General features: G+C 39.4%; 1 protein-coding gene across 1 annotated transcript in view; it reads right to left on the reverse strand.

Annotated features, from left to right (window-relative positions):
- The window catches only part of LOC139473083 (scavenger receptor cysteine-rich domain-containing protein DMBT1-like), a 40,272-nt gene extending 26,849 nt beyond the window's left edge, over nt 1–13,423 (reverse strand). The window contains exons 1-2 of the mRNA XM_071255595.1: nt 13,346–13,423; nt 2,219–2,364 (exon numbers count right to left, since the gene is read on the reverse strand). Coding sequence (XP_071111696.1) covers nt 2,219–2,314 — 96 coding nt within the window. The 5' untranslated portion in view covers nt 2,315–2,364; nt 13,346–13,423. The remainder of the gene's footprint in view (nt 1–2,218; nt 2,365–13,345) is intronic.
- Between the last annotated feature and the right edge of the window lie 14,569 nt (nt 13,424–27,992).

Genomic DNA, 27,992 nt, shown 5'->3' on the forward strand with positions numbered 1-27,992 from the left:
TCAGGACAAGTACAAGCTGGGACATACACACACACACACACACACACACACACACACACACACACACACACACACACACACGAACGTCGCTGTATAAATGCAATAATCTTGAACGTGACGTTAAACCCCATTTCACCTCACCTCATCTTGTAGCCAAGTATTCTATGTGACGTAACGTTGTAGCCAAGTAGTCTATGTAACGTCATATTGTAGCCAAGTAGTCTATGTGACGTCATGATGTAGCCAAGTTGTCTATGTGACGTCATGTTGTAGCCAAGTAGTCTATGTAACGTCATCTTGAAGCCAAGTAGTCTATGTAACGTCATCTTGTAGCCAAGATGTCTATGTGACGTCATGTTGTAGCCAAGTAGTCTATATGACGTCATATTGTAACCAAGTAGTCTATGTTACGCCATACTGCAGTCAATATGGCTGTGTAACGCCGTGCTGTAGCAAATATGTCAATGTAAAGTGTGTTAACGTCATGCTCTATTAAGTACAATTGTGTAATCCATGGTGCAGGTTATCTGTCTATGTAACGTCATGCTCTAGTCAGTACAATTGAGTAATCCAAGGTGCAGGTTTTCTGTTTATGTAACGTCATGCTCTAGTCAGTACAATTGTGTAATCCAAGGTGCAGGTTATCTGTCTATGTAACGTCATGCTCTAGTCAGTACAATTGTGTAATCCAAGGTGCAGGTTATCTGTTTATGTAACGTCATGCTCTAGTCAGTACAATTGTGTAATCCATGGTGCAGGTTATCTGTCTATGTAACGTCATGCTCTAGTCAGTACAATTGTGTAATCCAAGGTGCAGGTTTTCTGTCTATGTAACGTCATGCTCTAGTCAGTACAATTGTGTAATCCAAGGTGCAGGTTTTCTGTCTATGTAACGTCATGCTCTAGTCAGTACAATTGTGTAATCCAAGGTGCAGGTTTTCTGTCTATGTAACGTCATGCTCTAGTCAGTACAATTGTGTAATCCATGGTGCAGGTTATCTGTCTATGTAACGTCATGCTCTAGTCAGTACAATTGTGTAATCCAAGGTGCAGGTTTTCTGTCTATGTAACGTCATATTGTGGTCAATTTATCTATGTGACGCCATGGTAAAGTCAATATGTTTGTGTAACGTTTTGCTGGAACCAATCTGTCTGTATGTACATCAAGTCAATCTGTAAATTTAACGTCACGATGAATTAAATATCTGTTAGCGTTATGATACTATGTATTTACTGCTCATCCAATCGTATCATCCGATGTAATATCAGTTGCTGAGTTCAGAAGCAAGTTTATTTTGCAACATCTCGAGGCAACTGCCAACATCGATATCACCTCTAACTGCCATTAGGAATTGCATCTGATATACATACATGTACATATTCCACTTGTTCGCCACTTGATGACTTGTAGCCAAACACAAGACAAGCAGCCTCAAGGAAAAAACAAGTTAGATGAAACAAAATACAATTATACTTTTTTTATTGAAAAAGAATTTACGGTATACGCCTTTTACTACAGTATATCAGTCATATGACGAAAGTTTTAAACTGTGCAACGACAGCAGTTATACCAATTTAGTTAAGCAGAGGAGTTAGTGAGTGAGTGAGTCTATGTATTCTATTAATATCACCGCGTGTTGGCCTAATGTGGGAGGAAAGCGGAATGATGTAGGTCTCAGGCGTTTACTACTTTGGCGAAACTCACGAGTAAGGGCATGGGCTGACAAACCTAGAAACTGTTCGGGGCGAACTTGGATTCGGACCCACGAGCATAGGTTGCCCAAGGGACGCAAATCTGCACAGCGAATTGCGGCGCCTTTGACGACTGTGCCACCCGTGCAGCCTGTATGGTGGTTAAGATTGCTTGGTGAATCTTACAGACGCTTTTAAAGTGTTGACACACCAATGATGAACATTACTGAACATAGTTGCTGTGTATCTGTCGTTTATAAGAAAGTGATCAATGAGATAAATATAAATGAATAAATGAGAGTGTATTAAACGTGATGGTACAAATCACGAAGGTGACTAGGTGACGATTGTTGAAACATAACAGCTGTTATTTGATGGGAAAGCTGAACATAAAGCAGATACTAGTATATAAGGCGTTTACGATATGGTGAAACTATCGAGTTTATACTATGGCTGACGGACGGGTGTTGTTAACAGTGGGGTTGCGCTGTCAGTGACCACAAAGTAACTTTACTGATGTACCTACCAGCCAGTTGAGGCGGCTGTCAGGTTCCGCGTCACACACAAGCACTAGACACAGCCCGGCCAGCACTGTGGCCACGCCCAAGTAGAAGGTCTTCATCCCAACGGGGAAAACGGGCACCTTGAATGAAGTGTGATGGACAACCCGCACTGAAAAAGAATAAATATATCATGTGTTTTTCATCTGTAACGATAACAAGTTTGGGGTAAGTAATTATAAAACTTAGACGATACAAATTATTTAACACCGGGTACGGTTTTAGACAACCGTGGCAGCAATATATTGGATCTATGTGGATGGCTCAACATCCGCACCAGTACAGTCATAACAAAGCACGTCCACCGAAATCTGGTATTAGATGATGGAACTGTGAAGCGGGCAACTCACCTCTGAATGTTATGGTTCTATTCCAGGTACATTAGACAAGAGGCCGACTCACGGGAATTCTGTGAGTTTGGTTGGAAACACTTTGGATTATAGTCATTCTTTTTTTAATAGAGTGTAAATTGGGTTTCGAAAGGTGTCTTGGTTTATCATCACCATACCCGTGCTCATAGGTTTCCCCAGTGTTTTAAGTAAACCTGCATCTCTTTAAGCTTTTCTCCCATGCGCTTTTCTGCCGCAACTGAAATACTGCTGAAGGCGACATGAACTCACACACTCACCCCAGTTCATATTGACCGATTGATTGACCTGTGTTTCACAAAGAACTAACTAGGTATCACTTGTTGACATGTACCTTTAACATTACTTTTCGGATTAATCATCCGTTTTTACATGTGGCGCGCGTATTTTCAATTACATACTCACAGATTTCCCGAACGGGGATTGAGGGTGACTGAGGATATGATTTTAGAATGATTGACATCACACATCGACACATATTACACATATCGACCACTGGTTCCATTGGTCAAGATATGATAGCGTATAGCCCCTGCTTCGCCAATGTCCCCTCGGTTCAACGTTTTAAATGTTAAACCCCTGTACGTACAACATTTTCATGAGCTATGGGAAAAACATCTTTTTCGAGGCAAGGGCGGTAACTGACTATAAAAGAATGTCTGTCTGTCATGCATAGTTCAAGCAAAATCGGGTAGCGAAGTAGACATCCGGTTTGTAAACAACATGTATTTCAATTTGCAGATTTTGGTCGACTGCAGGATTTGCAAAACATGTGTACCGTCAACTGGGTGTCGACAGATATTTTTTTCAAATCTGTTCATGTTTCAAATCAATACGCTCAAGTGACCCGTTTTATTACAACACAGAACTTGATTATCGATCAGATCGTCTTTACTGTTTGATCTGCTTACTTTTGTTTGGTGCAAACGCAAGTGACATGGGAGACGGAATGGGTCTGCAGGAGGGACATAGAAGGGACATAACCCGTCATTATTACAACCACTGGTGGCGCTACGATCGAGCCTGGAAATTCCAGCCAAGTTCGACAAGGGTGGAAACTGGACTTTTTTGTCAGTTAACGCTCTTGTCTCGGGAAGATCGCCACCTGGCTAGTATTGTCAGTGTACAACTATGCCCATCTGCGGTTATGATAAGAAGAACAAAGGTTTCCTCTGACCAGTACACAATTAGTTGATGAAGCAGTCTGGCATATCCCCAATCTACAATTCTGATTTTTGCAACTTCGCTTTCAATTTGCCTTGTCCACTATAAGGAGGCGAAACTATCAGTGGTCGCCCTTTAACTGCAGGTGGGTTTTTGTAAGTTTATTAAACACACTTTATACGACACAAATCATTTTGTGGACAGAATGTCTTTTGATGTTCAACTTATACGAAGCTTTGTGAAATAAGTCTTCATTTACGCGCCGTACAACATGCTGGTTGCATGGCTGCACCCGTTATGTCCAGTACATGTATAACGCATGAATTACACGATAACGAAACCTTTTGCAATTACGGTATTACAGTATCACATGCATTTTAGGTTATTCGTCATAAGAGCATATTTCACATCTCAGTCAATTTTTCAATTAGTGGATTTACCAAGTTACTAGACAACCTTTTACCGGCATATACACATATTTCAATTCTTAAACATGATATAAACTCATATTGGAGTTTGTTTATCCTTTGACAAAATATAAACTACAAATAAGTCCTGACTTGACGTATTCTGATAATTGTGAGATATGGAACATGTTTATTTATCATCAATAATACTGACACGGTCGACAAATATGCGGATGTAATAAAAAAATAATCTTTCAACAATCAGAAAGAAAACTCTGTATATTACTTTTAAATTGCTGAACAAATGATCATAGATGAAATTATTGAAGTAAATGTTTGTGTCCGTATTTCTGGTAAGACATAAGTAAGACATAAATAATAATGCCTGTCTGTCAAACCTGAGAACTTGTGGACGTACGTAACTTACCATCACACCTGACAGCTTTACTTTATTCAGAGCGTACTGATGCATTTCACGTGGCCTTCCCTGGCAGCTCTAACTACCAGCCTTTCCTTCTCTTGAAACGCTACTATAAGGAAGCACCATTCTCTTTTTGGACAATATTTGACCATATGTACACGAATATGAGAAGTTGCGTCCTAGCAAATAATGAGAAATAACCGACAGTAGCTTTCGTATGTGTGTGTATGTATGTGCGTGCGTGAATTGTTGTCAGTAGAACTTGTCTGCATAAATACTTCGCATGCAAGAACCACATTTATACATCATTTCCAAAACGTTAAGCATTATTTATAGGCGTTTACGATCACCAAAAAATGATATTTCTATTATCACAGAGAGCAGAGTTTCGCACGTACATTTCTTACAGAGTAAGTGTACACCAGACCTGAAACGAGGTGTTTATTCACCATAAATAATTATTATGTTGCGCTGCGCTGCATTCTACACGCAGTGCCTGGTAACCACGGGAATATCAGTGTATACAATTGTCAAGTATTAGTCATTCAGTTCATATTGTAGCAGGAGAAAAAGCTCATGACATCAAAAGAAATATGAAGGCAACAAGTGGAATGAGGTCATCCTAAATATTACAGAGCTATAATCATGAGAAGGTTCATCATGTAAAAAAGTCCAAAAGCATATGGAAATAAAAGGGTGATGTCAGACCGCTATCGATTCGGGAGACATACGCGTTATTGATGGTAGCTGACCTTCACCTTGGACTTCCTATGTACCGATAACTGAGATGACTACAATCACCAAGTGTTCTCCCCACAACATTGTGGCTCAACACCTTGTACAGTTCCTCGTATACATGTATCTTCCTACCTCACAAATCTGGCTTTGCGTTTGTTTTTTTAAGAGTTTATATTATCCATCCTAGTGTGTGTATATGTTTAGTTGATTATATGAGGCAAAGGTCCCATGTATCAGTGTTATCTGTCATTGCATTCCATATGTACACACCACAGAAACAGAATCTATCACTTGAACTTGATATCCTAACATATGCCAGGCACTCAGCATCCGAAAATCTCAACATATTTTGGACAAAAACATGTTTATGAAAACTGTGGACAATAGTTAATGGTGTCATTCCTAAGTGAGACCATCCCTGTCGCGCGTCAATACAAGGCACGTACGTTTACTGCAGCTCTGCTGTTGTAACACTCGATATATCAAACTCATGCAGAGTCTTGGGAGTGAGTGCGTATGGTTTTACGCCGCTTTTAGCAATATTCCAGCAATTTCACGGCGAGGGAGACCGGAAATGGGCTTCACACATTGTACCCATCTCGGGAATTGAACCCGGGTCTTCGGCGTGACGAGCGAAAGCTTTAACCATTGGGCTACCCGACCGCCCGGCAGAGTCTTGGGAAATATAATGATTTCAAGCAGAAGTCAGAAGAGAAATGTCGATGATTGTGTGATACCATTTAAGTCTAAAAATGATTAACAAAATATTCTTATTTCATAATATCGTCCAACCAAAACAATTAGACATTATACGTACTTGATTATCTGAATATTGTATTTTTTTAGGTCTTCATTGTAAACGATTCCAAACAAGTTAATTGGAATACAAACGTATCAAAACGCGTTTAAATGATCGGACAAGGATTAAACACTTTCTGCGGCGTAGTTAGCAGTTTATATGCCTTCTAGGGAGAGGATGTGCCCACCACTATTGTAAAGACCGAGATAACCTTAGATTATTAATTATTAACTGAGATAAAGACAAGGCTAAAGCTAAGAAATAATTTGAACTCTCAGTCATTAATTACCACACGATACACATGGGCCCTAGTTCCAATGGCTGCAGAGTACAAGTATTCATTTTTTGCCGAATGAAGCTGGAGTTACTTTTTATGAGTTCTTGAAATGCGTGACGTAGCAGTTTCCTGCAGGTACTCAATATATGTTATTTCAGTATCCCAGTATCTTAAGTGGACATTTCACTGACATTGAGGTATAATCATCCTATAATATAAAAAAATAACATATGCATGCAATGGAGGATAAGAGGTCAGGGATGTGTGAAGCAGGAATCAACAAAAATGCCAACCTAAATGCGACATGAACTTGAATGGGACATGAATTCTTTAAAGGAAAACATTACGAACAAACAGTTATATGCAATAGTCAACTGGAATACGAATTCATTCTATTACATAGGATCCTCAATTTTACAGAGGCAAGTTTGAAGGTGTTTCGTGAAAGACAATTGCATACAAGTAATTATGATCTAGATAAATAGATTGAAACAATACCGCAATTTTAACATTGGTACCAAACGTAGACACAGCCTTCTGACTCCAAGCCGACCAATCCTTGTTTTAGCCCCTAACTGTCGAGCGCCATGCAGTATACAACAAGTGCCAACTGTTAACGTCTTTGGTATGACGAGGCAGGGGATTCGGGCAGACGCTCTACCACTAGACCACGGAGGCGGTCCGAATAATTATGCGAAACCGAGCAAAACAATGATAGATAGAAACTATGTACCCTATATGTCCAATGAAACTTCTTTTATAAGATATTTTACAATATTGTCCGACAGGTACGGGATTAACCCTCAATGTAAGTTCTCAATAAAGATATTGGTGATCATTGTAAAATGGCAGTCAACATCAGATTCATCCCAAATTCTCCTCGTCGAAGACACGTGACACATTCCAGCTACACGTACATTGATATATTCATATTGGGTGCTTATACTTTAAACGTAACAATGTACAACTTTTACACAAAAATCTAACAGTAACACTGTAACAGCGGTAAATATTACAATGTATGCATGACATATTATGATATACGTACAGTGATTGTATCAGTTGCATTGCACCAAACTACGCAAACATCAGAGATATATATGCATACATATTCCCCATACATTAACAACAGGGACTGTCAAATGGGTTCGAGGAGATTTTTAAAGGTTCATTATTCCAATTTGCAGCACATATTTTGCCTCGGCAGATAATCGAGAGTGAATATTCTGCGGCGTTGACGTTTTGAATTTATGAGTACAAAACATTCTGGTGACAAAAAATATCACCAACACTTTCTGACGTCTGACTGACGCTAATATTTCAAAGATATTTTCTCTTTTCGAAAACGATCTCACTCCTAAGTGATAGATTAATGTTTATGACTACGTGTGTGGTTTTTGGCAACAAACAATGTAGTCATTCTTCTTTTGTGCATTCCCAGTTATCCATGGTATAAATGTATCCTACAGACAAGCAATGTAGAAGTTATGAGATTTAACAGAAAGGCTAAAGCTTTCGAGGGTAACCAATCGTTTATGCTGCGCATGCACATTGCGAGACTCACCTTTCAATGTACCGCATTCTGTTGTAAATCTCAACTAGTTTAGCTATACGGTTTTACAGGGGGGATTCCCTTGATATCTCCACTCGTGCCAGTTGTAACATGACGGTTGCCATGAGCGGAATATTACGTACGTATATCGCATACATTTGATAATATCTTTCCACAAATCTCAAAAAATAAATCCATGAAATGATTGGCAATGTAATACATTAGGGAAACTTCCGAGACACGAACAAAGCAATATTTTAAGTTTCCTTGAGGAGCTGACACATCTAAAAGGTTGGTATATCTTCAGCCTCTACACGTTTTGTAGATCAAATAACGAACAATGTGGACAAAGAATATAAACTGGTGATATCGGCTATCAATGACGTGAATGTATCCATGCATGAAACAATGTATCTGCCAACCCGACAGTCGAGGTATTCACCTACCTTCGGCAACGAGACAAACAAAACAACAACAGGCAGTGACATCTAACCCACTCACTGACCCACCTAAAGTGGTATGTTCGCTTTAGTCAGTTTGCCACCAGCGGAAAAGAGGCTTAGTTTAGATTTTCGTTCCCACATTTTCCTGTATACCTTAAACCTTTTCTATTGCATAAAGGAGGTATCTCTACACAATTTTCATTGGATAGTAAGCTTGCAAGTGTGTGCAGGAATTATCAGGGGGTCAAAATTGCATAAATTGGAGGAAAAGTGCATAATTTGACAAAATTGGCTGTAACATTTTTATTAAGTCATTAAACTATCCAAATTATGTCTTTGATTACAGGTAATATGTTCGGTTATCTGAATTTGGCACACATTTTGTTTCATTTTACTGTTATTCTAATTCTCAGTGGAAACATTGGTAAAAATCATGTTTTTTTACTTCATTTTCAAATCTTGTGAGTAGGTAAAACACTAATTCCATTGGATTGTGACAATAAAACCACTACAACTGGGTATTAAAATCTGCCTTAACCATTGTACTATCCAATACAAAAAACAAAATGAAAATATATTACATAGGGGTTGAGATATTGTATACAATGTTACCCCATCCCCCAAAAACCAATTTTGACGAAAATTGCTTATTGAGATATGGTGGTAGATGATGTTGCTGTAGTGGATGAGTGGGATAATTGCAACAATGCTTACATACACCAAAATTGTAAACACATAAAGAAAAAAGATGTTTCAAGTTTTTCTGTGAGCATTTATGGTGGCCATCTTGAATTTCAAGATGGCCGCCATTTTGACCTGTTTTCAAAATCAAGATCTTATATAGTTCTTGAACATGGTCATGTAATATATCATATGAAAGCCTTTTACATTGTCTTTTCAATGATGTACATTATTCACCGACTCCTGTGGTAAATTGACACACCCAACAATGAAAAAGGAAATATTGAAATCTTATTTCTCTCGCGACTTTTCACTCAAAATTGTAGATATACTGCACTTTTGTCTGAGCATTTCACTAGTTTATAATTTGAGTGAAGAAACAAACATGAGAATACTTGTAATATTATGAAGTATTATAAATAAAATGTGAAATAATGTCATCTCTAGTCACCGTCAGAGTCTGTCTCATCTGGAGAGGTAGGTAAGTTGTTTCTGTTAAGGCATGACATACCACAATTGCATCCAAGGGAACATCCCATGATGTTCTTGGTGCAGCTACACCTGGATGAGGTGCATCTGCCTGTTGTGCATTTACAGGTGAGCAATTCTAGACACAGTGCTTGCATTCGTTTCTGGGTCATTGGGATGGGTTCTATGACATCCTCAGTAGACGACCACCTATACTCTTCTGGTGGTGGAATGTCAGCCTTTCCTTTGTGTGCAGAACACCATGTGATGCACTGCTGCTGACATCTGAGTAGAGGTTGTGTGGTGGGAGTTCCTCTAGGACTACAACTCTGTGGAACATGTCAGCTGTAACTGTATCAATGCTAGTTGCAGTCGATGCTGGATTGTTCACTTTGATGACAAGTGAGTCTGTCTCTTTCATGTTGAAGGCACCAGTTTCTTCTGTTGGTTGAAACAAATATGGTTGTGTGATAAATATGTTCCAGGTCCACAACCTGTGACCGCATGGAATGATGGTAGAACTGCTACAACATCTGAGAGAATGAGAGATTGATGTACATCATCAACTTGTATGAATAGAGGGTCCTTTAGAGTATCTGCACCCATCTATATCTGAGCAGAAAACCGATGTTTATGATGTATCAACGGTACTAACACATCAGTGTCTCGGTTGTGAATGACAATGTGGTCGTATACATTGCAAGAGGCATCCATGACATGCATCATCATTCGTGTATCTGCCTCTTCATGTGTTAATAGTAGATTTGGATTTGCTGCAGATTGATCTAAGGAAGATATTACATCATCATGGTATGATTCGAGGTGACAAGCTTTCGTCAGAGTTCATTGACAATCGATTGGCGGATAATGCTAAGAGTATTCATGACAAAATATCAGAAAATACGTCCAACAGTTAATGTTCCGCAATGTACACCATGCAGGTATCAATAGAAGTCAACTCAAACCAATACCTTTAAGCGAGGAAGAAATCTTTTCAGAATGTTGCTGAGTGCCACCCACAGTGGAAGAGAAGTACTCGTACAACATCCTCTTACACGAGCTGTCCCAGACCCCACCTTCCCTGGCAACACCAGATGGCCCACTTTGTACAACAAAGCTGCATTATCACATTTGCTTGCAGATTCTCATGCTACCATCAACTGATGACACAGCAAGCATTGTTGTTTCTGGCATGGCTCTTGTACAGGCTATAGGCAAACCAAGCAAAGCTAGAACCTTTGGAGATTTGGCTGATGATTTCAATTGGAATGTGCTGAAGAACTTCAGTGAAACTTGTAGTTAAGTCGATGATGTCTTTGACCAATATGTTGCAAAGTCAGTAAAATCTGCGGCTCGGACGAAAAGAGGTGATCGATCAAAGAAAATTCGAATAATAATAGATAAATGAGACATCCTTCTGCTGACTTCATTGTCCAGTTTTATTGAAATGAACAAGCAAAATTTGATACAATTCTTGACCACAGAATTGCACACACAGGCACAGCATCTCCATCATAATCATCAAATCATCATCATTGCAGTTGGATTAAGCAGCCCAGATACAGCAGTATCTTCCATAGAGTAATCTGAAGCAATGCCAAATCTACTGTCAACACATAAAACAGCAGATACACGAATGGTGATCAATGTCATGGATGCCTCCTGCAATTGATACGACCACAGTGTCATTCACAGTCGAGACACTGATGTGTTAGTACAGTTTAAACATTATAAACATCGGTTTTCTGCTCAGATATGAATGGGTGCATATCAGTTGATGATGTACATCAATCTCTCATTCTCTCAGATGTTGTAGCAGCTCTACCAGCATTCCATGCGGTCACAGGTTGTGGACCTGGAGCATATTTATTAACAAACAGAAGAAACTGGTGCCTTCAACATGAAAGAGACAGACTCTCTTGTCATCAAAGTGTACAACCCAGCGTCGACTGCAACTAGCTTTAATACAGTTACAGCTGACATGTTCCACAGAGTTGGAGACCTAGAGGAACTCCCACCACACAACCTCTACTCAGATGTCAGCAGCAGTGCATCACATGGTGTTCTGCACACAAAGGAAAGGCTGACATTCCACCACCAGAAGAGTATAGGTGGTCGTCTACTGAGGATGTCATAGAACCCATCCCAATGACCCAGGAATGAATGCCAGCACTGTGTCTAGAATTGCTCACCTGTAAATGCACAACAGGCAGATGCACCTCATCCAGGTGTAGCTGCGCCAAGAACATCGTGGGATGTTCTATTGGATGCAATTGTGGTATGTCATGCCTTAACAGAAACAACTTACCTACCTCTCCAGATGAGACAGACTCTGACGGTGACTAGAGATGACATTATTTCACATTTTATTTATAATACTTCATAATACTACAAGTATTCTCATGTTTGTTTCTTCACTCAAATTATAAACTAGTGAAATGCTCAGACAAAAGTGCAGTATATCTACAACTTTGAGTGAAACGATGTCCATTTTATTAAAATACGACTTTGGAGTTTGGTTGGTGTTGCTAGAGAAATTAGCTTTCGATATATCATTTGTTATATTATTGGGGCATAAGATTACCAAAGAAGTCAGTGAATAAGGTACATCATTGAAAAGACAATGTAAAAAAGCTTTCATATGTGAATTACATGACCATGTTGAAGAACTAAAGTGCAGTATATCTACAATTTTGAGTGAAAAGTCGCGAGAGAAATTAGATTTCAATATTTCATTTTTTCATTGTTGGGTGTCAATTTACCACAGGAGTCGGTGAATAATGTACATCATTGAAAAGACAATGTAAAAGGCTTTCATATGATATATTACATGACCATGTTGAAGAACTATATAAGATCTTGATTTTGAAAACAGGTCAAAATGGCGGCCATCTTGAAATTCAAGATGTGTGTTTACAATTTTGGTGTATGTAAGCATTGTTGCAATTATCCCACTCATCCACTACAGCAACATCATCTACCACCATATCTCAATAAGCAATTTTCGTCAAAATTGGTTTTTGGGGGATGGGGTAACATTGTATACAATATCCCAACCCCTATGTAATATATTTTCATTTTGTTTTTTGTATTGGATAGTACAATGGTTAAGGCAGATTTTAATACCTAGTTATAGTGGTTTTATTGTCACAATTCAATGGAATTAGTGTTTTACCTACTCACAAGATTTGAAAATGAAGTAAAAAAACATGATTTTTACCAATGTTTCCACTGAAAATTAGAATAACAGTAAAATGAAACAAAATGTGTGCCAAATTCAGATAACCGAACATATTACCTGTAATCAAAGACATCATTTGGATAGTTTAATGACTTAATAAAAATGTTACAGCCAATTTTGTCAAATTATGCACTTTTCCTCCAATTTATGCAATTTTGACCCCCTGATAATTCCTGCACACACTTGCAAGCTTACTACCCAATGAAAATGTGTAGAGATACCTCCTTTATGCAATAGAAAAGGTTTAAGGTATACAGGAAAATGTGGGGACGAAAATCTTGTTTTTCAACCCTGGCCAACTGACTTCTTCAAGGAGGGCTAAATTAAAAGACCCTCACAAGGATTTGTCAAGCGTAACCAAATAATTAGAAGATGTTCGAAAAAGCGAAACAATTTACTTCAAATAAAATCGCGTGAACGAGTGTATGTTAAGATTTGTTTACAAGAAACATCTGTAATGCCGTTGTGGCATACGTATTGTGGGATAAACACTCTGTTGGACATTGTAGCTAACGAGGTATGTAGGAGACTTACCTTGGATGCGGATACCACAATAAATAACCTCCTTCCATCCAATATTAGGAGTACTTACCCGGTACAGAACACAGCCTACAGTTCTCCTCACCGATAAATGAAGGAACGCCCGGGTATTACACCACAAATCACGTCTCGGTGCAGTGCTCCTAGTGTACTGGTCGGGTGCATGTTGACGTATCATCCGCGAACGAGGCTCCGAGTGAGCACAAAGAAACTACATGAGGCAGTGTCAAATGTTTCTACTTCAGCTTACGTATTTTTAAATTGTACTATCATACCCTCGATATACACCGAACCTGTAGTGACAACCTTGGTTAATTATACATTTAAATAGCTGGGCAACACATGTTCTACGGATTGGTATCTAAGACAAGTCAAAATACAGATATAAATACATCGTCATACATTTGTCTGTTAGATCTAATGGGATAAAATAAATGCTCATTTTGTTTAAATCATATAAGTTTGTATATGTTTAAAGTAATATGTGCATGTATTTATTCCTGTCAGAGAAAGTTATCTTCTCTTTATTAATATTTAAACGGTTAATAGTTACTCTTCTTCTTAATTACCAAAAAAGTCAAACTATTTATATTTTTAGATCGTGACATTTGACCTCTGTCGAATCCGTCAAAGGAAAAATTAAACAGTGTCTCCCGATGTTTTCGTCTCGAGGAGAGCAACCAAAGGATAATGAGAAACTGTCCACTGGAATACTAGTAAATTATTCAGTACAGCCATGCCGTATTATAAGGGTAACGCTATTTTTCAGGGCATTATCATTTGCAGAAGCCCGAGGTCTTCAATTAACTGCCCAACGAAGCAATGATTATACAAACAACAATTGAAAGATAATTATCCGGAAACATGGTCAGCTGTAAACCTTTCCAAAATTAACTATGGTGGCATTCCCGAAGACATAAACAAAAGTATGAACGTTACTTCATTTGGGGTTAGAGGGCAAATTTCAAGATTCTTGTAATGACCGCGCCCACACCGGTGGCAGCGATGTTACCGAAAGTGTAACGAAGGTGTCACGCACTGAGAAGGAGCTTGCAAGTTACACTGGCCCGCTCATTTCTGAAAACATGCAGTCTACATCACAACTTGCTGTCTTGGTCCACGATCATCAAATTATATCTGAAACGTGATGTAGTTTAGTTATCAGGAATCAAAAGATCATTACAGATGAACTCGCCTGAGACCAAACGAAAGTGCATTGTATAAGTTACCCCGAGACTACACGGACGGCGTCGACTCTACACAAGATACTGAACATCTGCCTTGTGAATGAATGTCCACACATTCCGTCGGCAGAATGATGCATCAAACATCGGCCAATTTCGTCAACGTAATGACAGCCCAGACAGCGAATGGGACTTCTCCCAGGAAGTGCTGCCTCGTCGAACCCTCTCAGAACTTATCGGAAAATGTGAAGACTCAGACCAATTATTAACAAATTGAGAGAGATGTATTCGCAATTGCTTTCTTCTTTCATGTTGGTTATACTTACCAAGTAATATAATGTCCTATTCAAATTCATTGTATCTAAAACTCGCACTTCCCTTGGGCAGGACCATGAGGACCAATATACACAATTCTGTTGACCGTTTGTATGTTGTTTTGTGCTGTTAAGTGATATTTTTCTCTTCCAAATATTCTAAAATTAGTTTTAAAAATAATTATGTGGTAATAGGATACTGTTCATCGCTGACAACTTTTAATATAATTGTATTAATATACGGTATATGTTTCTGGCTAAAACACTGCTAATGTGACTTTTGGCCTCACTCAGCTCCCACAAATAAATCTAAAATGTGTCATGAAGGTTGATGTTAGAGTTTTTCAGAAAGTGTTTTTCTAATATTTAAATATGATGGAGCCGATTTTCATGGAACTTGCAGCTAAAGCAGAACAAACGTATGGTACAACAGTCCTGGGTCTCGGACTTGTTGGTGCTTAGATTTTCTCTTAAAGTTTACTTTTCACTCATTTTGAATACACTCAGAAATCCATTATAAAGCTGCTTTTTTTCTACTATCAAATTTGTATCGGGAAGATGTCAAATTTAACCCTTCCAGTAACTTTCTGAAAGGGTATTTAAACAAACAACTAATAAACATTTTTACAATCATTCACTGCTCAACAATTTATACAAAACATAAACATTACGAATACACAGTATCGAATATGTAATGATTTTATAATTTTGCAGTTTTTCAGTGACTACTAGGGAAGTCCATTCCCTTTGCCAAGAAAATAGCCGTGTCCATTGTCTTTGGCAGCTAAAGTTAGAACCGGCATGAACAATTAAACACTTAAGTACTTTATATAAATGTATGTTCAACACTGCGCGTGAACAAAACATCTATTTGCTGGAATCCACCTTTCCTGTGGCTGCCGCATAGCATCATATCCTTTCGCAAGATCAACTACATTGCAATATAGCTGACGTTATTGTCATGGCAGAATCACGAAAGCCCAACTCGTTTTTTCACTTCATCGGCTTCAAAACTTAGTATCTGCCCTGTAGACATTTTGCTTCCTATGAGACATCGGAACATCACATGGTCACCAGCACTACCATCGTTTATTACTGACTGTATTGTTCTAAGGTAATATTTTTCACTGCAAATTATTTTCCCTTGAATATTTCTCATTGTAACCGGCACGTAATAAAATGAAACACACCAGGAATAAGAATTCGTCACACGGTCGCTATGCGCAGCTCAACAAGTTCTTTGTTGTTCTGGAATGTGTGGGATGGGTGAACGCACGTTTCAGGTCATGGTGACAACTTTGCAACAAAAAGCGCAGATGACTCAGGTTTTCCTCGTGTGAGGTTTATCTGGAAGCTTCGCTGTGGTTTATGTGTAATGTACCAGTAATCTAGTACTTTTGGTGAATCATGCACGTGTTTATAGTGTCAACTGATATCGCTAATATTGAGCCACAAGTTGTTGCAGAAATAATGAAAGAAATTTCTTGGAAAGCCCATATATGAAGACAGACATTTTTTACACAAATGTAGCAGGAGATATATGGTGTGAAGATAGAGATTAGTAAGATAGACGGAGTGTTGTAGGGAATAGATGGAGAGTAGTTTCGGATAGATGGAATGTCTTAGGAGATAGATGGAAAGTAGTTAGATGGAGAGTAGAAGGGGATAGATAGAGCGTCGTATGGGATAGATAAGGCGTCGTAGGGGATATATAGAGCATCGTAGGTGATAGATAGAGAGTAGAAGGACAGATGGGGTGCTGTAGGGAATATATGGAGAGTAGAAGGGGATAGATGGAGCGTCTAGAGAGTAGAAGGGGATAGATGGAGCGTTGTGGTCGTGATGAAACTCCTTCCAATACCAACACATGCATGTTCATCTGCTTATAAAGAAAAAAAGAAAACTGTGAGTGTTGCACCTAGAAGGGATAGATGGAGCGTCGTATGGAATAGATGGAGAGTAGAAGGGATAGATGGAGCGTCGTAGGGGATAGATGGAGAGTAGTAAGACAAATGGGTGTCATAGGGGATAGATGGAGAGTAGAAGGTATAGATAGAGAGTAGAAGGGGATAGATAGAACGTCGTAGGGGATAGATGGAGCATCGTAGGTGATAGCTAGAGTGTCGCAGGGGATAGATAGAGAGTAGTAGGACAAATGGGTGTCATAGGGGATAGATGGAGAGTAGAAGGTATAGATAGAGAGTAGAAGGGGATAGATAGAACGTCGTAGGGGATAGATGGAGAGTTGTAGGGGATAGCTAGAGCGTCGTAGGGGATAGATAGAGAGTAGTGGGACAAATGGGGTGTCGTAGGGAATATTTGGGGAGTAGAAGGGGATAGATGGAGCGTCGAAGGGGATATATGGAGCGTCGCAGGGGATAGCTAGAGCGTCGTAGGGGATAGATAGAGAATAGTAGGACAGATGGGGTGTCGTAGAGAATAGATGGAGCGTCGTAGGGAATAGATGGAGCGTTGTAGGGGATAGATGGAGCGTCGTAGGAGATAGATGGAGCATCGTTCGTAGGTGATAGACTGAGAGTAGTAGGACAGATGGATGTCGTAGGGGATAGATGGAGAGTAGAAGGGGATAGATAGAGTGTAGAAGGGGATAGATGGAGCGTCGTGGTCGTGATGAAACTCCTTTCAATACCAACAAATGTTCATTTGCTTATAAAGAAAAAAAAGAAAACTGTGAGTGTTGCAACATTTATTACCTCGGCACCTATCCGATAAGGATGTTGTTAACATGCGGGTTGTTCCCTGGAAAAAAGAGTAGGAGTATTGAAAAGCACGTTACATGCAAGTAAGGGGCCGTAAAATATATAGTGACTGAGTGTGTGGGTATTCCAGTCATATAACTGCGTGTCTGCTTAATGTGGGAGGGAAGCCCGAAGTGGAACATGTATAGGACACATGTCACAGATATGCATTGATGTGTACATTCGATGCTGTCAGTTTGCTATTTATTACCATTTATGCATCAATATAGTGAATGTTATAGTTATGTTAGCCAGATTTGTCACTTCATGTCCACTACGTGTTACCTACGTACATGTTCATTAAGGTAATGAAAGTCTGGGTAAGAAGGATGAACACATTCACATTCCTGGCAGGTAGAATACCTCATTGTGCACTGTTCTGCGGTGTACACTGGGTATATAGGTGTACCTGGATAATACATATTGTGTGCGGTATTGAGAACTTGATTTCAGATAATAATCTGAAGCTTTTAATCTAATTCCCTTTGCCAGCCACACCGTTAGTACTTTAATGTTGCCTGTCTTTTTACTGTTGCATGGACATTAGCCAAACCCTAAGATAAAGAATACTGAATCGCCATTGTGATGTTTCAAAGGTTTCCGGATTTTTAGCGCAAAAGAAACATTTAAAGTATTCACGGAAATGAAAAAAAACTGTTTTTTCGACCTCAGATCTTAAATAAATGCAGTTAATATTCAAAATATGTATATATTCAAACAACTAAATTAGTACTAATTGGGCCGTGGCACAAATACAGCGTATGAAATGTTTTTATGCCTTTTTACACGTAAAAGTGTGTAAAAATGTGAATAAAACAGACTATTGTGAAACAGGGCATAACCAGGTGTAAGTAGATCAAGGTGACCTATGACACCTTGAAGACAGGTGAGAACAGGTGCATAATGCCTATAGTCTGTTTCTGCTATCATGTCAATTTGGACTTAGTTTTAGTTTTGAATGTTGAAAGTGCCGACAAATTACCTCCTGTAAAGAACATTTTGTATTGTTCACTGAGATCAAACTAGCAAATCCAGACTAGTACTTTTCGAGTTGTTTTGTTATTTCGTATTTACAGCTACGTAACACTTTGTGTCGATTTTTAAATTAAGAATTTTTTTTTTTTCATTTCCGTGAGTACTTTAGTAATATGATTAATGCATTGACGTTGATAAATAACCATACACCGTTTGGATGGTGCGTATTTATTGGGAATATTATAATCACACACGTTGTTTTTTTTTAATTTGACACACAGTTGTTGTTTTGCTATCAGGTGCTCATTAAAACACTTTTGTTTAACCGTAAATAAGAACGTTTTAACGACGTTTGCGTTACTCAACGTTGTCAGTTTGGGGGTGAAAGTGCAATGGCATAGGCACAAGCCATGGGAGAACACAACTGATCCTTGTTCAGGGCAATTTGAATGGCGTACGTCACATGGACGACATCTGATGTCTTCAATGCTCCGCCGCTGCCACGCCGGTATCAACGCCAATGGTTGTCACACGTAATATTGATTGTTAATTGAGTTGTAACACAACCCCTCTGTTAGGGCGTGTCGCTCTGTCTCCAGTTACCAGGTATGGGTTTTTTTCAATGAAGTTGTTATGATGAGAAAAATAAATAAGATATTATGTTGTTATTTTCAATTACATAACATGTTCACCGCCAGATACGGAGCACAGTTACTTTTTCCTGTTAGTATGTATGATACTGCTGTGATCTCGCGTTCTCGTGTTCTCGTGTTTTAGACGCTGTCCGTGCGCATGCGTAATACCATAAGGTCAAGGCCCATGCGCACGTAAGTAGTCTTTTGGTCATGCTTCTTTCATGCTCTTCATTCTCCAAGTAGCATTTAGCAAACTTATGGCTTGAGCTTGAAAACGCTATGTAATTGCCATACACAAAGTCTGAGTCATCTCCCGTTGTTACAGTTTCCTTTATAATGTACTTTATAATATAACCCTCAACATGCTCAATATAATTTAACAAAAGAAATTGTGTATATGAATGTCCAATGATAGTGAAAACATTAATGTGTCCGAAAGCTGGAAACATAACTATCACCGTCAGTGAGTGAGTGAGTAATATTGCTCAAAGCCGCATCAGCAGTATTGTAGCTATTCGCGGCTACACTGTCAGTTACAGAAATAATAACAAGCCAGTGAGTTTCTCAATGAGGCAATTTTATACACGGCTAGAATATTCATGCCTTACATTATTCTAATGCCCTCAAATTCCTAGAAATAGAAGTATCGTTAATATGAGTGTTCCTACTTTCTTTACCTGATAAAATACTCCGTACACGTAGCCCTACTGAACACACATGATGCATGTGAATCGCATCCGTCGACAGCAATTGTACACATATACCTAAAGTAGGTCGATAAGAACAAAATAAAACGTTAAAAATAAAATGCCTCCTGTCTCCCATGTTTTTAAAAAATCAATCAAACTGTAACTATTAATTTAATGCGGCCTTAACATCCAAATGACAGGCATGCTTATACTGGAAAAGTACCCCCAATATCCAGCTTGGGGGACCGGCATGGCTCTAAAAAAGTTAGTGAGTTTGGCTTAACACTGCTTTGAACAGTATTTATATTTCAGTTATATCCCGGCTTGTAGGTTTAAAGGGGCACTAATCTTCTTCTCGGCTGTCTAACACTGCCAGCTGGGGCTCACCATCTGCCGATTTGCTCGCTGACGCAACTGAGCGTGACAAGAGACTGGACTACCGTGTTCAAGAACACTGATTGGTTACCTGTAATCTCTGAATTTCAGACAAAGGGCGCATGTTAATTAATTTCTTCAGCCTAAACAAACGGACAAAAAGAACGATGGAAGCTCATCGGATGTCGTTATTTGGAAATACCTCAGATGGTTATAAACTGAGGGCCAAAGAAACGTTACCAACATTAACTGATTTGCCACTTTGAAACAAAGATGCCAACCTGTTCAAAAACAGTAAAGAACACATTTCACGAATACAACCTTCATGTTCTCTGTCGTTCTTTGCACGTGCTTTGCGGATTTTGGGAAATATTGGTGTTTTTCAGCAATTTTTAAAAACATTCTTTCTCAAATTATCGTGCAATTTCCGGGTATAAATAACGCACGGATCTGTTCCCTATCAATGGTTGCGATGATTAACACCAACGCACATGCCAAGACAGGCCGCTGTCCAGAGGGAGAGAGCCATAGGTATGCTGCAGATGGGAGCGACACAGAGAGCGGTTGCCATTAACATGAACTGCTCCAAGATGACAATTACCTGACTGGTCGCACGTCTCCGACAGACTGGCAGGACCGCAGACAGACCACGGAGTGGCAGACCAAAGGTCACGACCCCGCAGGATGACCGCTTTTTACGGGTACTTCATCTGAGGAACAGATTTCTTACTGTGACGTCATTAGCTGCCAGCATCTTAGGACATTCGGTCAGCAGACAAACAGTGACCAGACGACTACGACATTATGGTCTCCGGGCTTATCGCCCTTTCAAGGGCATGACTATGACCCGTCAACGTGCCAGATTGACGTGGTGCAGGCAAACTCAGCGATGGCAACAAAGGGAATGGCGGCGAGTGCTGTTTAGTGACGAGTTTATCGACGACGTGGTGAACGGACGGCTCCTGGTTGTGTCCAGGAGGTGGAACCTTCCGGGGGCGGAAGTGTGATGGTCTGGGGCGGCATTTGCGGGGACGAGAAGAGGGAACTTGTCACGCTACATTGACATCTTACGGCCAGTGGTTCTTTCTTTCATCCAGCGTCAACAACGGACGTAGTTCCAACAAGATAACGCCACACCTCATAAAGCCCGTATTACTAGAAACTTCCTCAACGCCAACAACGTGACTGTCCTGCCGTGGCCAGCTCGATCACCAGATCTGTCACCCTCAGAACATCTCTGGAGCCAGCTGGGGCGTCGTCTTCGGAAACGTCAACATCCTCCCTTCACGAGACAAGCGTTGATCGTTGCCCTCCGTGAGGAATGGAATCGGATATCTGCAGTCAATGTGAGGACGCTTGTCTATTCAGTTCGACGCCGCATTCGAAGATGCATTGCCGCTCACGGAGGTCATATCCCGTGTTGAACGGTCTGATCCGTCGTCACCTTAAAGTTGTAACCAATGTTGTTGATCGAATACTGTCAAGAAATGTCCCTGTTGAAAGGACTTTGTTGTTGTATTAGTAAATTCGCATTTTACTGTTCTGAATGATGAATTTCTACAATACAATTGTTATTGCTGCTTCAATTTGTGTTGGTCATATTTTATCCTAGAAATATCGTTGGTAACGTTTCTTTTGGCCGTCAGTTTATTTTTACCGTTAAAAAAATGGTATCCCAGCAGTGAAAGCATTTTCGGACTTTTGATTGCTCGGATAATACGATTGCTATCTCTTGTTGTCATCCACGTTTTCTGGCATAACTCTACACCTTTGTCTTTGTTGCCATTCACTAGAAGCTCAGTTATGAACCTATTACAGGTATAGTTAGTGGTAGCACTACTCAGATTACCTGAGAACGGTTCCCACATGGCATGTCTTGTGTCTGGGGTATAATTAATTCATCTGAATCCAGGTTTGAAGTGAGGTGAAATGTATGTTATGTAATATTCACGTCGCAGCCCAGCAAGAGGAGTGATCAGTTCATTTACTTTTTTGTAAACGGATCATTCCTCGCCATAAAAAGTGTTACAGAAAATACGTCATTGATTAATCACTGTTATCTTGCACAGTGGATTTGTAAGTGTTTACATGTGTAGGTTTACTAAAGCAGACGGAATACACTCATATCATGGCGTGAAGTGCCGATGTAAAAACAACATACTTGGTTCAAAGGATTAGCCGATAATACGTTTATTGATTGTTCATTGCTTTCTAACTCCATGGATATTTTTAAAGCACCATGGACATCATGAACATAATTGTTACACGTGCTATCTTAGCTGACCGATGAGACTTGACACCTTTGTGAAACATCTGAAACAAACTTAGTGATCAGTTGAGAAACGAACACGGGTTATAATATCCAGAAACGCTATATGTATATATTTTAAAATATTTGAATGTAACAGAGCCATGTGACGTCGAATAAGTTTATTTGTACAGCTGCAGACGTATGGGATATTGTTCCTATATGTGAATATTCACGGATACATTCCTCGAACAAGGAAGCTGCCCAAATGTATACATAAAACTTCGATGGGTCGTAATTATGATATTTGCATTTTGTTTTCATTCATTTGCTTTTGCATTGGATAGAATCATTTTTGTTCCTCTTGTACCTGTAGGCGTGTACACATGTATGTTATACTCAATGTGTAAAATGTGATTCACTCAGGCAATTTATAAAATGTCTAAATATTTCAGTAATATACAAATTGACTGAATCCAAGTCCAGATTGACTAACAATTTTTAAGTGGTTCAAAAGGGCTTAAAAATAGACTATTTATCCTAGTATTAGAGTGAGTGAGTGTGTTTGATTTTACCCCGCTTTTAGCACTATTCCAGCAATAACCACTAGGCTACCCGACCGCCCCGCTAGTATTAGAAGCCAAAACTATAGAAACGTAGTTTGAATTTCGTTTTCCTTTAATCCTATCCTTTTCAGTCACTGGGTTATGAAATTAAAACAAAAAAAATGTTTGGGATTCGTAATAACAATAACATAAATTGACCGATTTTTAGTCAATTTGTAAGTTAACTGAATATTTAGGCGTTGCAAAAATTGCCTTCATGAAACTTTATACATTTTGGCTAAACAATACACCCACAATGAAATACTATCAATAAAAGCGATACATGCGCTTACGAATGGCGCAGCACAGGTCTAGTCTTGATATCTGCTATATCATCCGGATACTCACGGGGAAAAATCAATAACAAAGGCAACAAGATCAAAGGCTGTAGATCAGTGCCCCTTTAAAATGGGAGGAAACATACCATTTTAGGTTTCTGGCACATCCAAGGGACGCAACTCTACACAACGAATTGCGAAAACTCAGACGACTGAGCCACAAGATGACTGTATAGGCAATCAGCACAAAAACTCGAGAACGCGAGATCGCGACACTTGACCAATGTAGCAATCTCGCGTTCTCGTGTTTTTGAAAATAGTTACATATAACTGTATAGGCAATTAGCACAAAAACACGAGAACGCGAGATCGCGAGACTGCGTCATTGGTCTAGTGTCGCGATCTCGCGTTCTCGCGTTCTCGTGTTTTGGATAATAGTACATATAACTGTATAGGCAATTAGCACAAAAACACGAGAACGCGAGATCGCGAGACTGCGTCATTGGTCAAGTGTCGCGATCTCGCGTTCTCGCGTTCTCGTGTTTTGGATAATAGTACATATAACTGTATAGGCAATTAGCACAAAAACACGAGAACGCGAGATCGCGACATTGGTCTCGCGTTCTCGTGTTTTTGTGCTAATTGCCTATACAGTTATATGTAACTATTTTGTAAGGTAATTCGTCACGGTAAACTCGCGTGCAACGGCGTGAACTGAGATGCGCACGAACCATTGTATCAAACATCTTTAAGACACTGCTTATTACTGTCTACAAACTGAAAAAGTTGGAAGAATTATGTTCGATGATGAATAAAATCTCACGCTCGTGTCCTTTGACATCAAAACGACGAGATGAACCACAACGTTCATAGAAATTTCTGCTTTGCAAATTAATGCAGTTTATTTCAAAATGGCTGCTTAAAATCACGTGACTCTTGACAATGTCAGAATGCAAATTTTCCAAGTCTTTTGATTATACAGAAATATATATGTAGACTGGTAACATAATAAAGTCAGTAACACGCTCCGTTTTTTGCCTGTGAACTGACTGAATTTGACAAATATTGTCTGACAACTAACAGTCAAATAACCAATATGGATGCCTAATGGTACTTTTCAGAAAGATTTTGTTTGTTTGTTTGTTGTTAACGCCATACCCAGCAATATTCCAGCTATATGACGGCAATCTGACATCAAATATATCAACACTCGTTAGGGTGCACGTGGCCCAGTCGTCTAAGGCGCCGCTATTCTCTGTGCATAGTTGCGTCAGTTGGGCACGCCCGAAACCTATGATTGTGGGTTCGAATCCCGGTTCGCCCTGATTATGTTTCTTGTTTCACCATACCCGTTCTTGTGGGCTTCATCGAAGAGGTAAATGTCTGAGACCCGCATCATTTCGGGTATTATACGATTAATCATGACCTCATTTCTGATTATTCGAATGTGATCTTGTAACATTTTAACACAGTGAGTTTCACGACGTTACATGTGAGAGCGAAGTGACCGACAGGTTGCTCTCCATAGATGTAAAGGCATGTCCTTCATGAAGACGAGAAACATCCCAGTGTCACCCACATGGTACGGGTATTTTACATGATTGTCGTGTCTCGAAATATGAATTGTAAATAGTGTATCGTGCCAAATATATGGTTAGTTACTGAATATATACAGCAGTTTCAAGAAAGTGGTAATTGTGTTTATAATGTTAAGTGTATTTTACAACATGGACATTTTATCCATTTTAACTATAAAATAATGTAAAGCGGGATGTTTTGTGGTCAGGTTGGAGCGGATGAACATATGATAATTAATTTTGAATTTCAAAATTGGTCTATGAGAATTTTGCCTTTCATGAATATGCTAGTCGTGTGAAAAATTGCCTCATGGAGAAACTCACTGGCCTGTGATTATTTCTGTAACTGTAGTACTGCTGATGCAATATTACTCACTCACTGACGGTGATAGTTTTGTTTCCAGCTTTCGGACACATTGATGTTTTCACTATCATTGGACATTCATGCACACGATTTCTTTTGTTAAATTATATTGAGCATGTTGAGGGTTTTATTATAAAGTACATAAGAAACTGTAACAATGGGAGATGATTACATAGCATTTTCAAGCTCAAGTCATAAGTTTGCTAAATGCTACTTGGAGAATGAAGAGCATGAAAGAAGCATGACCAAAGGACTACTAACGTGCGCATGCGCTTGACCTTATGATATTACGCATGCGCACGGACAGCGTCTAAAACACGAGAACACGAGAACGCGAGATCGCGAGAAAATGAAATGTCGCATTCTCGCGTTCTCGCGATTTCGTTATTTTGTGGCCTAATTTGACAAGTCGAGATTGCGAGATTGGGAGATTTTGCATCATGTCCAAATGTCGCATTCTCGCGTTGTCGACAAAAAGTGCTGTGTACCAAAAACACTAGCCAAATCTCGCGTTCTTGCGATCTCGCATTCTCGTGTTTTGGGCATATTTACCTCGTTTCCAAAGGTCGAGATCGCGAGAAAGCGAGATTGCGAGAATGTCCCTTACAGTATTCCATAAGTTTCAGAGCATTCCGTTCAATTCCCAGCAGTCCATTTTGCATCGTCCGAATTGGTTTGCGATTATCCAAACACAAGCAACACATTCATAAATCGGTGATATTCCCAATTTGCTAGTGCCGTGAGAGGGTTCACGCGTCGGGGTGTTTTCAATAATTGCTCCATAAACGTCATTTTTTAAACAGCAGTAAGTATAAATTCCATCCTCATGCTCCCATTCGACTCGAAATGCACCTCTTTACAAACTTATGTGACGTCATATATAAATCCGCGCTTGACCTCGCCTCGGTGCATCGAGGGCATGTTTATATTCTTGTTTACCTTCCTGTAACCTATTTTTAAGATTTGATTTATCCCAAATATTGATTGTAAATTTGTTCAGAAAATGAAATTATGTTGACATATTTCTAGATTATGTTGTATATATTCAAAGAACTATTTTTCTTTGCGTAACTGAGTATGAGTGGGGAAACGTATGTGACCGAGAGCTGGCAAATACCGACAAAATAAGATTGTTGCAAAGTTCTTCGGCGAAACCAGAGGACTTCAAATTTAAGCAAACAGTGATATTATTCGGCGAGACCAGTAAACTACAAAGTATGAAATTATAAGAATTGAACGTCAGTTTGGATGGGTTCATTGAATTGTGAACGATTTAAAAGCGCTCAAAAGCTCGGGGGTTCACACAGTTTAACCAGCGCTTTTAAATCGTTCACACTTCAATGAACCCATCCAAACTGACGTTTAATTCTTAAGTAAATACATAATGCGCATAATGATAGTTATTGTTGACATGAGGTGAAGGTTGTTATTCAGGTTGTCTCGACGTAAACAAAATCTCAAGATAACATTTTCTCTCCGTTTCTACAAGCGTTAGATAAACACAGTTTGGATCCTATAAATAGGGTGTCATTTACAATAGGTCCAAGGCTCAAAGATGTCAAACTTCGTTAAGATTTTAAGTAAACTGTCTTCCTCCAGAATGACTGTTGCTTGTGAACAGGCTCGACTTTGTGTTGTTGGTATAGCAACACATGTGAAAAGTCGTTTAGATCAGGTTTTGTAATTCACGTACTTGATGTCAATATTATTCTTTCTGAGCATGTCTATTCTCCTACTGGTGTCGGATTTAAGGTTGGTAATTTGAGGGATCTCCTCAACGCTGACTGTGTCAAGTAGGTAGTTGACCTGAGACTCCGCGATCTGGAGGTACAGGCACAGCTCCTGGACATCTGCAGGAAATACCATCTGCTGTAAACCAAATGAAGACATAATTCTGACCTATATAACTGAATTTTCAGAACTTCTGAGTGAGTGAGTGAGTGAAACAAGTGACCGAATAAGTTGCTGGCACGCTGATGGGTTACATGCACGGTGAATTGACCGCCTAAGCAACGTGGCTATTGTATTTACGTTCATTATTCATAAGTTCACAACTACACATCATCAACTTGTACGTTTATCACTTAACCGTCCATGAGAATACAACCATACAGTAGTCGTGGATCAGTGTTACAATTGTACATCAAAATAATATATCCGTATATATACTCTGCAAAACAACAAACACGTTGCCGACATCCATGCAAAATCCATACCCAAAATTAATTCGTCATTTCTGCATGGATTGGGATTGATACGAGGGACGTTCAATTAGGTTTGCAACTTTGGCATTTTTTGTTTACACAAAGAATGTCAACTGGCAGGTGTGGCATTAGTCATAACATCAGGTTGACACGTGTCATAACAAGTTTCAGGCACAACAATACGTTAGATGTGATGGCTTCATTCACCTAAGGGTGGTCACAATCATGAATCCTCTCAAACATGAACAACGCGCTGTAATAAAGTTCCTTACCAAGGAGGGATGCAAAGAAAAAGAAATCCATGATCGCATGTGTAAAGTGATGGGTGAGGATGCTCCTGACCATTCCACAGTTTGCCGTTGGTCTCTACAGTTTAAAAGGGGTAGGGAGTCCATAGACGATGACCCAAGGTCAGGCAGGCCTTCAGATTCCAC

Source organism: Haliotis cracherodii, unplaced genomic scaffold, assembly GCF_022045235.1.
Source record: "Haliotis cracherodii isolate W230 unplaced genomic scaffold, xgHalCrac1.p SCAF_26, whole genome shotgun sequence".
NCBI classification, from domain to species: domain Eukaryota; kingdom Metazoa; phylum Mollusca; class Gastropoda; order Lepetellida; family Haliotidae; genus Haliotis; species Haliotis cracherodii.